We start from the raw sequence: 11,882 nt of genomic DNA, 5'->3' as shown, positions 1-11,882 counted from the left end.
GGATTATGTGACTGCCAGCCTCTGGGGGTGGAACATTTTAAAAATATATATATTTATATGTTTAATTCATACTTTATTTTATTATCAGACTTTGGGCCATGCTTTTGCCACTCTCAGCTCTTCTATCACAGCGACATGGTTGTTAATCCTGTTACTCTTTCATTTGGGGAGTCGCAGAAGCTTCCAAGCAGAGCAGGCTCGTCTACCCGAGGCCTCGCACTCCTCCCTCCAAGACTGGTAGCCTTTCCTTCCTCTCCTCATTGCAAGAAGAGAACGCCTTGAATAACCAGCAGCTACTGCTTTACATGGAATGCTGATACTTTAGTATGACTTCAGGCTGCTTCCAACTCCAAAATATTTGTTTCTTTTTCCAGAAGTCAGTGATTCAACACAAATTCAAGAAATAGAAAATGTGCTGTCAGGTAGCGAAATTATTATTATTATTTTTAAATGGCTGAAATCGTGTTTTTACTTCAATTACCAGTCACATTTCCACGCATTTTCCAGCAACACAGATAGCAAGTTGAGTCAGCGCTGTTTGTTTAAAGTGGGCTTTACGCCCTCAGTTGAACTTTTATTAACAATCCTTCCATCACTTCCCTACCTCAGGTACCAATGACTATTTGCAGCTCTGACCTTTAAAAGCAGGAAGTTACTGTTAAAAGAGCACGAACAGCTGCAACGACAACCTGCTTTACTGCATTTTTTCCTCACCGAGCACATAGCCCGTGAACATTTCCCTTCCCTATGCACAGCTCACAGTCTCATGCATGTTCAAAATCAAATTACAGAGTCTGTGTGCCATCACTCAAAAGTCATAACTCAAGTTGATAACGATTGTGTCAAGTTAAAGACTGTGCAGGCCTCTCGCCGCTTTACGGCAACTGCATTCATTTTCGCTCTGCATGATTTCCATTAACAGACCAGCGGATGAAGTGCATTACATAAACCTCTGATGCAATTTTCTGAGGGTGACTCAAAGCGCCGGCTAACCCAGAGCAGACCACGCATCTCAAAGCTCGTTCCTTTAAGAAACGACACCATTGCATACGTTCATTAGGGATGGACGCCAATTCCAAAACATGCGAATCCCCACCGTCCCTTAAATGGAGCGTTGACATTATTGCAAACACCGGTTGCCCTGCTGTTTTGTGTATTATATTTTTATTATCTTAGGATAAAAAAAACATTAACAATTACATGGGATGCCTTTTTCTGCATAATTTAACGTATACACAGTGGGAACAGGAATGGCAATGCTTTAGACATCATCACAGCCTCTTCATAACCCCGCCCACCCCCAACCCCACTGCCCGCATGCAGTTTGCACTGCACAAAGGCCAAAAGTCACATGAGACAGCCTGCAAAGAGCACAAGAAGCATTCACAGTAAAGGAATATAGGAAGGAAGATAGGATGGAGGGAGAGCAAAAGATGAGGGAGAAGGGTGAGGGGGGCGGGGGGAGAAGAGAGGGAGTGAAACAAAGTGACTGCAGCACTGGCCTTGGTTTAGACAGGAGAAGGAGCAGCATAGTCCTAGTATTTCATTCTAACTTCTCCCACACTTCAACTCCCGTCTCCTGATTGTGGTACTCTTTCCATTGTCTTTGACACAAAAAAAGTTTGCTTATATATGCATGTATATATGTATATACATATATGTATGTATATATATATAAACACATCTTTATAGCTACAGCACCTTTTCCCATGGGGCAACAGTGTCAATACCTTGCACATGGTACATGGCCGTGCCAAAGAAAGAAAAGAACAAAAAAAACAAACAATATATTGGTCAGGATATTTATCTTTTTTTCCCTAAAATTGGCATTTGACATGATGATATTCTATTGCCGTCTGGGGGAGGGAAGGGACAAAGGTTCATCTTTCTGAGTTTATATTCAAGTTTTCTCCTTTTTTCGGGTGTATAATTTCTTCTTTTCCTGCTTAAAAAGAGTTCACACTTTTGTGATTTGCGTGTGCTGCTCTTCATCAAAAGGTTCATTTTCTGGATCAGAGTCAGTGGTGTCAGAGTATCGATAATGGTCTGGCTCATTGTCGCTAACGTCCGGGGTGACAGATGTCGAAGTGCTAGCCTCAGAATTCGGAGGCTCCTCCACGGTTTTCGTAAAATACAACTTCACCTGGAAATCAAGACAACCGAGGTCATTAAGACATTCAGAATCGAGCCTCAACTCAACATCATCTTGAGTAACATTAATCTTAGTTCAAATTAGCGGCTCGTTCATCTACTAAAGACATATTAATCCGAATAAATCCAAATCCCATCACTCAATGCTTACCTTGAAGTTTGGTGAGAAGTAGCGGTTTGCTTTATCTTTATTGGCCTTGTCCAGGTCATTTTTAGTGAGCGTCAGGATGAGGTAATCCCTCTCGCTCTCCCAGTAGCTGTCCCTGCACTCGGATCTCTGCGGCTGTCTCACCGGCTGGTTCGGCAGTCCTTTCCCCGGCTGGTTCAGCACTTCGTTCGGCTGCCTCACCAGCTGGTTCGGCGGCCCTTTCCCCGGCTGGTTCTGCACCTCGTTCGGCGGCCCTTTCCCCGGCTGGTTCTGCACCTCGTTCGGCGGCCCTTTCCCCGGCTGGTTCTGCACCTCGTTCGGCTGCCCTTTCCCCGGCTGGTTCTGCACCTCGTTCTGCACCTGGTCCTTACCTGGCTCCACATCTCCCAGCACGCCCTTTCCTCTTTCCTGCTGGCTCTCTCCGATGTTCACCGCCCCGTTTTCTATCGTTTCCCCGCTCTCCTCTGGTCCAGGGATGAAGAAAGTGTTCACCCAGAAGTGAAACATTTTGTCCTAGAGGTGCAGAGATGACGACAAAGGAAAGGAAACAAAAAAATACCAAAACAAAACATGAGAAAATGAGTATCCAACAGCACTTTTTAGGCTTATGATTAAATTTCCTTAGTCTTGCAGGCCAAGTCCAATTATATTCCTCTTTTTTTTCTTAAATTGTCAACAAACACTGAGATAAACTCAAACCAGCCACGCATTAGTCAGCCTCAACATTTTCCAAACTTGTCTGCGCACTCAGCCCCAACCCTTTTTGTTTCTTGTAAAGATGTAGATCTTGAGTTACTCACAAATATAGTTTCAATTTAAGAAAGAAAAAAAAAAAAGGCACAGGAAGTCCTTAAAACAACCACCCATTTCAGGAGGCCTGGAGCCAGTGTAGTTTTTAAGCAAACGTCATTCAAACATGAGTAAATAGTGCAGAGAAAACGTGACATTATAAGGCTTTATTGGCACCCGGTTAAAAGGGAAAATCCTCAGTCAGATGTCGAGTTATCGTTCTCCAACCTTGCAGATATCATGATGTGCATCAACTGAAGTAAGCTACTTATTTCAGAAACTTGAAAAGACCGCAAACTAACCTTCTTCATCATCTTATTCTGTTTATGGAAGAACTCCACTTTGATGTCTCCGCAAACTGGCAGCGGCTGGGGGAACTCAAAAAACATGTGCTTGTCCTCGCGCCGTGTGTGAGAGGGGTTTGACGTGTGAATCTTGACTTTCAGCTGGTACACCACAAACTGGGGATCTGCGGAAAGTGTTGATGTTGCACAGGGATGAGGGGCGAGATTGCGAGATTAGTTAAAGGGAAGAGATAGAAGACCAGAAGGAAAGCAAGGGGGTAAGACAGGATATCGGTGTTATTACACGAATTGGACAGCACACTACCACTTCCACCCATTGATTAAGTCCAAAAAGTGACAAAAAACATGATATAAAAATTAAAGGGGAGAAAGGGAAAGTAGCAGACCACAACATGTTATATCCAAAGAGACCCAAAACCAAAGACTCAGGACCCTATTCTGATAAACAGTGGTTTGGTCTTGGACCAGCGCAACACATTGCATATATAAGAATTTTAACCCTCTTCTTCCTGTGTCAGGGTGTGCCGGTGTGCGTGTGTGCTGGTGATGACTTCATATGCCTCCAAGCTGTTCTTATCCTGCTAGGCAACATGTCTACCTTACACTGCTCCTTCCTGATGGATCTCTGGGGCCATATAAAAAGCAAGTGAGTGAAATAATAATGGATGAAAGGCTCATTTACCCCAATGCCAATTCCCTTTCTTGAAGCCCTGTGGGGTCGGCTCGCTCCTGTTTTTAAAGGTACTGTCCCCTTAGAGAGAGAAAGGAGATTATCACAAGCAGGACATGGCTGGCCCGTCAGGGGCTCGACAGCACAGCAGGCACAAACACAAGATATGTACAGTTTTTCTTTTTTTTGCATCTACATGGCTTATCTGAAACAACAACAACAACAACATACAGGGCATGGCTTTAAAGGGGAGGTGTGCAATTTAAACTTGGTGCTGGTCGTGAGACTCACAACCGAGAGGGAACAAGTGGGGAACTTGAGGCAGCAAAAAATAAATAAAAAAATCTAAGCGCTCACCAATCTCTCTTGTATTGTGAGTGAATTTAATAAAAAAAAAATAAATAAAAAAAGATATGCTATATTAAAGTTTTTAAGCAAAATGATCAAAACTAGCTGCTTTTTTTGTTTTACTGCTGTGGTGAGCGACAATTTGGGTGTGTGCACAAGTATGGAGACGTCAAACTCAGAATAGGGCCTTTTTTTGTAAAGGAAGAGTTAGTAAAACAAAAAAAGATCAATACAGGCAGGGCCTTTGAGCAGTCAGATGTTAGAGTGATAAAGCCACAGAAGGGGGGGGAGGGTGTCTTTTCTGACCAACAGCTAAAAATGAACTAGTTTAGTTAGAAGGAGAGCGTGACAGACACATTTAAGCAGATGAGCACAATTATCTGACAATAATAGTCACAATAGAAGACGATTAAACTGCTCAAACATCAGAAAACACACGGAATTAACATGAAAACACGTTTCTGCTGCGAGGCGGACATTTCGCCAAAACCATGCAAGTTCAGTTTTTTGTCAAGTCACACTCTGGGTTGGGCATGTGTTACTTCGCCACCGAAACATGGGACCACAAGAGTAAGTGTTAGCGTACAGAGAATTTTACAGCAGTCATATCAATCAAGTTCAGAGCAAACAAGCAGTGATATGTACATACTCATAACCAATGCACTGAAACCTACTTCTAAGCTCTTGCACATGACCATAATATCCAATTCCTCTTTTAACTTTCAGCTACTTCCTGGTTAGGACTAAGTAAAGCAAACAAAACTCCGGCTCACGTTAATGCTACCCTATGGTCTCTGGTGCAAATGTGCTGTTCACTTCCCGGGTTGCTGCACTCTAAACGGTGCACTTTGCTCCAAATATAACAACCAGTCAAATGCACCCGATTCAACAGGTGTTTAAGCAAGGAAAGAATAAGTCGACCTTGTGTGAGGAGCTACTTGATGGCTTAATCAATACGAAGCTGCCCTTGTCTGTCAAAGGTCCAAAAGTACAGGAGCAAATTCAGCAATATTTGACTGTGTTTTACAGCCCCGGCACAGGACGACTCAAACGACCCGCTCTGCACAAACTGCAGCGTGGGTGATACAGTGCAGCACACATCCAAAGCGCTGGGTCCATTTGAACAGCGGCGTGCATGCCTACGCCCTAAGTTTGGAGTTGAATTTGAACATGACTCACTGCAGGTGCCCCCGCTGAACATGGGGAGAGTCTCGAACACCATTTTGTGGAAGAGCAGCGCCACCGGCTTGTACTCTAGCTGGTTCTTCAGTAGGTAGCTGTAGTAGTAGACATAGCGGCGCTGGCTCGGGATTGTTACTCCCTGCAACAAAGACAACAAATGCTCAGGGATGCAGAGGTGCCGGCTCATGACATCTGCAACAAGCAGGCTGCAAAGCACGAAACACAATACTATCTTTAGGTCTGTTAATAATTTGTCAAATCAGGATGCTGGCCACATTTACAACCTGCGTGACGACAGCAATGCTTGCAATCCTGAAAGCATTTTCATGTCTAAATGCGTTTTGCTTGCAACTAGAGCTGAAATGAGTCAACAACTATGAAGGCAGTCAGAGGAAAAATGCCAAATATTTTCAAAGACCAGCAATTTTTATTAAAAAGATAGATATATATATATATATATATATATATATATATATATATATATATAGATATTTTAGACTTATTCTAAAAACTAAAAATATCAACAAACCAGAAAGAAAATCAACAGCTGCTGCAAATTTCTGCTCTCACCTTCTTGTCCCTTGTCCTGACTTCGCCGTAAAAGTCAAGTGCTTCCTGGGCCTCCAAGAATTTGCCACGATGGAGGAGATAAGCGCAGATCATGACTCCGGTGCGGCCCTTCCCAGCCTTGCAGTGGATGGCCGCCACGTGATTGTCATCCTCGCTGAGCCAATGGTCCAGGTCTTCACAAAACGGCTTAATCAGCTCCAGCTGAGGAGGGTTGTGGTCTTCAAAAGGGTACTGTGCAACTGCGGCGAGATGGGACGCAGACCCACGCAAAGTTGTAAAGAGAACGGGGCACAGAGCAGGGGGACACCGTGAGGACAGAGCATATTTTGGGATATTTTAACGACTTTGTGTGTCATCAGGCTTTTCGATCTACAGTGTTTTTATGAGAAAGCTGTAAAGCGGCCTACCTCTGCAGTTAAATTTGGCAGCATCGTAGTGTCTTTCTGCGCAGCTGAAACAGGGGGGGAACAAACTCCAGTTAGCCATCGCACAGAGGAAGTTAGTAAGTAAACAATGGCCAGATCAGATACCAAGAGTATGAGGAGCACTTACAGGTTGTAGATTTTGTAATGGTTTTTATGCTTTGAATCCAAAAACCTGTGCGTAGGAGAGAAGAATCAGTGCATCAATATCCGATCAACTGCCAGATCAAAATGAGTAGACAAAAATGGGAAAATAAAGCTTTTTCCCCTGATACATCTGTACGAGTCCACACTCACCGTACTACATCGTCTATGTTGTTTCTGTACACGCCTTCAAGTCTCTCTGCTGGAAAGCCCATAGCAATGATGTTTGGGTAGATATCTGTTCGTAGAGGTCAAGGAATTGTACAGAGCATCCTTGTGGAAGTCAGCAAAGCATTAAGATGCTTCATATAAAAAAAAAAAAGCAGGTTAACCAGTGCATTATACAACTGTCACAAGTAATTTAAAGACAACTTTGCAAAGGCAGCAAAATTCCAAGAATGCGGAGATGCAGCAAAAACAAAAAAAACCTGTTTCGGTCAATACCAAAATGAGGCTGTCGCTGTAGTTATGGATAGATGGGAACACATAGGAGAGCCGCTGATCAGTGTGTGTGTGTGTGTGTGTGTGTGTGTGTGTGTGTGTGTGTGTGTGTGTGTGCGATAGAGTTTGCATGTTGTAACAGATGGCCTTGACAGTGAGAGGCAGGCAGTGAGGACAGGAGTAACAGCACTCCTGCTTCAGCCAGGCCCACATGTGGGTGCACGAGGAGTCTCCGCTCCCTGACCCGAGTGTATTTTTGGAGCTCAGTTATATTGGGATGATTGCAAATGTTCGGCTTATCTGTCTTTTGAGCTCAGCCGGACCAATTTGAATATCTGCAAGATTGGATGCATGCGACATGTCGTCACAGAGGTAGAGTTCCAAACAAAAACTGCTTTGTGTTACGGCTTGTGAGCTCCCATACACTAAGAGACAAAAACGGAAAGCAGCATTTATGGTTACACAAGTTTGCTGCTAGTCCTCGCCTGCCATTAGAGTTGCCTTAGCTCATCAAACGGGACTCAGAAATTTCAGCACAGTGCACTACTGGAATACGCTGTGACAAATTTCACGCCGACATACATAAAATCTTAAAAGCGCACATCAGTTTCGTGTTGCAGTGAGAAGAATAATTTAGTTGGCATGCATGTCTCTTAGGCCTGGCTGCAACGCCTACCTGCATCTGCTTGTCGCCATAAGCTGTGGGATTTCACACTTCAACCACCGACTAAAGGGCAACCTTTTCTTATACTTCCTGTGCCACGGTGTCAGAGATAGAAAAGCGGAATATTTCTAATTGGATGTGTCTGCTTCATTCAGGGCCGACCTCGTTTTCCAGAGTCAGTTCACTATTTATAAAAGGGTCCGAAAATTTTAAATACAAGCATCCGACGGCTCTGGTGGGGAAAAAAAAAGTGCAGCAGGCGGGTGCCTCTGCGCAATCTTTGCTAGTTTGCACATAGAAGCACCTGCGCATGCAAAAACACAAGGACGGCCCTCTTCATGCAACACTCGATGTACACACACACGGTTCATTGTTTAATCAGCAAACCTGCAAATTCAGAGAAATGCTGGCATTCAGAACAAGCAGCTGAGGTCAACTGTGCGATTAGATTAATCTTTGTACATCGCAAACAAATTTGGCTGCAAAAGAAGGGGGGGGGGCAGTTTAACATATCCCAAAGAAAAGGAATTCAATATGTTCCCTCATGAAGCTGAAAGTGCTTGATTTCAACAAGCCCAACAGCAAATGTGCAATATTATTTGCATACAGCCAAGCTTTCCTGAGGCTCAACAAAGATGTCTATCTGTATATGCTGAGCCATAATCCCACACATTGACGCTTCAAATAACTAATTAGGTTCCAAATGCAATTTTTAGTCACTTAATGGGCTACTCTAACCCTTGCAGATTAAAGCAAAAAAACAAAAAGCTTCCAAACTCCCTAGAGAGTCGCAGCCCAAGGCATGAGGGGCTCCGTCTCTGCAGCTGGAGGAAATGCATATGCAGGACCCCCGATGGAAGCTCCAGTAGGAGAAAGGGGAAAAAAATAGAACATTTCTGCTGCTTTAGGCACGCCTTTTCTTTAAAGCCAGCCCTGCCTGAGCTCTATGCATATGCCAAATCCACAACTGCGAGGAAAAGAAGGGGGGGGGAGTGGGAACCGGCAAGCACTAAGTGAGGAGGAGGTGGGGAGGACAGGAAAGGAGGAGAGCACAGGAAAGGGGGCAAGCAGAGGGAGGGAGAATTAGAGTGGGAGTAGTAAAGAAAAAGAGCAAAGGAGAGGTGGTGGGTTGAGAGGGTAAGAGAGGGAGAGAGCACTCAGACAGCAAAGCAGATACAAGATCACTGGCAACTCTATTTTAAGGGCAATTCCCAGAACTGTGATACGGCGTTACATAACTGCAGTGAGCCCATATTGTTTTTGGACACCGTGCCAAAAATGATAAAACGAGATAGTTTGAAAGGGCCCACATCTGAATGAGAGGAGACCTCAAGCCAAAGAGAGATGCCACTTTTGAGCGCACACACTCCCCCTTCACACCTGCACAAAGCTGCAGAGGCACACCACAGGGTCCTGCCACACAGAGGTGAAATCAGACTTACCGCTATAAAACCAGGTGAAAAACATTTTATCAAACATGCTGATGTTGAGCTGTGTATGCAGCAAGGCCCATGATTCAGTCAATTTTACACAGACCTTGTTCAAAGCAACTAGCAACCTTTTACTTTAATAAAAAAAAATAAAAAATACTCCTCAGAGCGAACGTAAAGTTAACACAATATACATGACTACATCTGACCATCATTATAGCTATTGATCAACCTGCCAAACAGCTCCCGTTAGCCTTTGTTTCATATTAATAATCTGATCAATGCTGTCCGAAAACAACAGAACGTCACAATTTCTCAGGGGCCGGGCTGTATCTTTAAAGTTTTGCCCAACCATGCTATTTTTCATCCTCAGATTCCACTGAGAAATCCCATCAAACATTCACATTTTGGGAAAAAAAAAAAAAAAAAAAAAAAAAATGGATGTGGGGAATTTCTTTGCATCGAAATCCACACAAGATAACCATAAATAAAATGTTGCAGTTCGTTTTGAGCAATCTATCGGTCGATAACATCTAGTGTGACATTTTGACAAGAAGTCAGCAGGGCACATCCATGACCCGCTCTCACCACGTCACACATTAAATTATGCATTTAGTAGGCCACAGTACACCATGTCGGTTGCTAATCTAGTTTATCACCATCCAAATAGAGAAGACTTCCATCTTTAGTGCCTGGTATAATGCAACAGTGAACCAGGCCAACTACAATCTGGTGACCTTACATGGTAAATCTTAGATATGCACATTAGGGAGAGGAGAGTATTGACTAGCTGAAATCCTTCAATGAACACTCACACTTTGAGGACCCAAGTGAAAGCAGCAGGACTGAGCTGACTTTTTTTTTTTGGCCATTTGCACGATTCTGTCATAATGAACCACCAGAAATCCACCCTTTTGTTGGAGATCAGCCTATTCTATTTAAGATTGACCAAGATATGAAAGATATTCTGAGAATACCAGACATAATCATCGTGCCTTGGGCGCCAAACGATGAGAGCTAAAAGAAAGAGAGAAAAAAAAAAAAAGAGAAAAAAAAAAGGGACTACATGCCACTGACAATTTCACAACCTCAAGCCAGTCCACCACTGTGCAACGGATATGCAACTTAAATGTCCCGTCGTTAATAAAGCACACACACAAACCGGTGTCCAGCTGAACGGGAGTTCCCCTGCATGATGTGACATTTATGCTTGCTGCTTTGACAGATCCACCATCTTTCAAACATGCAGGTGACAGCAAAGCTACGCTGTCTGACCAACTAGCCGACAGCTAACTTAAGCAGCAAAGGAAGCTAACCAACCTCACGTTACTCCACTGACATTTCTGGTTCCAGCTCTCCTGGTCAATGAAACTATGACATGTTGCTGCTCAATGCCCCGACTGCTGTAAAATATGTAACACAGGAAAGGATACACGTTAAGTCCAGGTCGAAACCATCCTCTTGGTATCTCCTTTTGTTCCGACTGACAATTTCTTTTATAATCGCAGCCATTGTAGCAGGTGACAGGAGTCTATGTGGGATAAATGTTGAAAACAGCTTTGTCTAGTATTGGCTGTCCGTTCGTTTATGTCGCAGTCAGTGCTCTCCGTCGCCGGCTGCACAATTTTGCAGGTCCTCGAAGAGATGTGCTAGCCCGCAGAGCTAGCAGTGGCTGTCGTTAGGATTAGAAAGGCTTCCTCTGGATCATAAAGACGGGCCCTGCTCTGCTCCTCCGTGCAGGCCCGACTTTCCCAATCCCGCAATTCGTTTTGCAAACACCCCCGAATAAAATACATGCAGTAGTCCTCAGAAAAAAAACCTCTAAGATGGCAAACACGTTCCAAGCGATGGCTCAATGGTAGCTGCCGCGATTGACAGCAGGAGGCTGGAGAACCCACCGGCTCTCAAAACCCTAAGACGTAGCTAGCACAGCTAGCTAGCAACAATCGCTAACGCTACCTCTTTCTTCGATCCAAAAACCTCCTAACGATTCAACATTGTCATCGAATGATTGCCAAGAACTCATCTGTAAAAAAGTGACAGGCTCCACCTTAAATGTATATAGACTATACAAAGATTAGAAATCTGCACAGGCTCGTTTGACAGTTCCGTCCCGGGGAATCATCTTCTTTTCTCGCTCCTCTCGCTCCAGCTGAACTCTCAGGCTCCCATCATGGCCTCCACCGAAGGAAAAAAAGAAGGTAGAGCAGGCTGGGATTTTAGAACAAATATCCTGCCGCCGTCACTGTATAGTCCCGAAGAATGGTTAAAAACTGTTGGCTCAAGATCCTCTAATATTGCTTCAACAATTCTTTTTAGAAGGTGTTAACCAGACGCCCACATGTGTAATTGTTTCAACACTAACAGAACTATACAATCGTGCTATTTCGTGCTTCTGGCGGAAGGATAACGTGTGGCCGCATGCAACGCTCCCTTCTGTCAAAGTGGTCACGTGTGATTGTAATTAGGGAAGTTTCCAACATAATGTCACTTTTCGTGGTTTTAACTGTCACATGAGGCTTCTTGCAAATGCATCGTTGTAACCGATAGATTATTCGAGGGTTATTTTGCAGAAGTTCGGAATATCGCAGCTTCTGTGTTGTTCTCTTCATACAATT

The 11,882-nt window shown here is 43.9% G+C and overlaps 1 protein-coding gene across 2 annotated transcripts; it reads right to left on the bottom strand.

Annotated features, from left to right (window-relative positions):
- Positions 1 to 1,147: 1,147 nt before the first annotated feature.
- LOC142394874 (phosphatidylinositol 3,4,5-trisphosphate 3-phosphatase and dual-specificity protein phosphatase PTEN-like) lies at positions 1,148 to 11,612 on the bottom strand. Of its 2 annotated transcripts, XM_075478400.1 has the most exons (10): positions 10,698 to 11,610; positions 6,883 to 6,967; positions 6,716 to 6,760; positions 6,571 to 6,614; positions 6,164 to 6,402; positions 5,591 to 5,732; positions 4,076 to 4,144; positions 3,391 to 3,557; positions 2,303 to 2,812; positions 1,148 to 2,143 (listed from the first exon to the last, which is right to left on the bottom strand). In XM_075478400.1, the coding sequence occupies exons 1-10, from the start codon at positions 10,774 to 10,776 to the stop codon at positions 1,958 to 1,960; spliced, it is 1,566 nt and encodes a 521-aa protein (XP_075334515.1). In that variant the 5' UTR covers positions 10,777 to 11,610; the 3' UTR covers positions 1,148 to 1,957. The 2 variants fall into 2 exon arrangements, with proteins under 2 accessions (XP_075334515.1, XP_075334516.1); XM_075478401.1 differs by lacking the exon at positions 4,076 to 4,144 and having other exon boundaries at positions 10,698 to 11,612.
- Positions 11,613 to 11,882: the final 270 nt, after the last annotated feature.

The sequence above is a fragment of the Odontesthes bonariensis genome, chromosome 2 (genome assembly GCF_027942865.1).
Source record: "Odontesthes bonariensis isolate fOdoBon6 chromosome 2, fOdoBon6.hap1, whole genome shotgun sequence".
NCBI lineage: Eukaryota > Metazoa > Chordata > Actinopteri > Atheriniformes > Atherinopsidae > Odontesthes > Odontesthes bonariensis.
This window is presented reverse-complemented; position numbering and strand designations above follow the sequence as displayed.

Excerpts from the sequence above, each read along its gene's own strand:
- LOC142394874 (XM_075478400.1), bottom strand. The coding sequence starts at position 10,776 with ATGGCTGCGATTATAAAAGAAATTGTCAGTCGGAACAAAAGGAGATAC. Across the intron at positions 6,615-6,715 it reads CATTACAAAATCTACAACCT|CTGCGCAGAAAGACACTACG; the intron begins GTAAGTGCTCCT and ends CCCCTGTTTCAG. Across the intron at positions 2,144-2,302 it reads ACTTCTCACCAAACTTCAAG|GTGAAGTTGTATTTTACGAA; the intron begins GTAAGCATTGAG and ends CTTGATTTCCAG.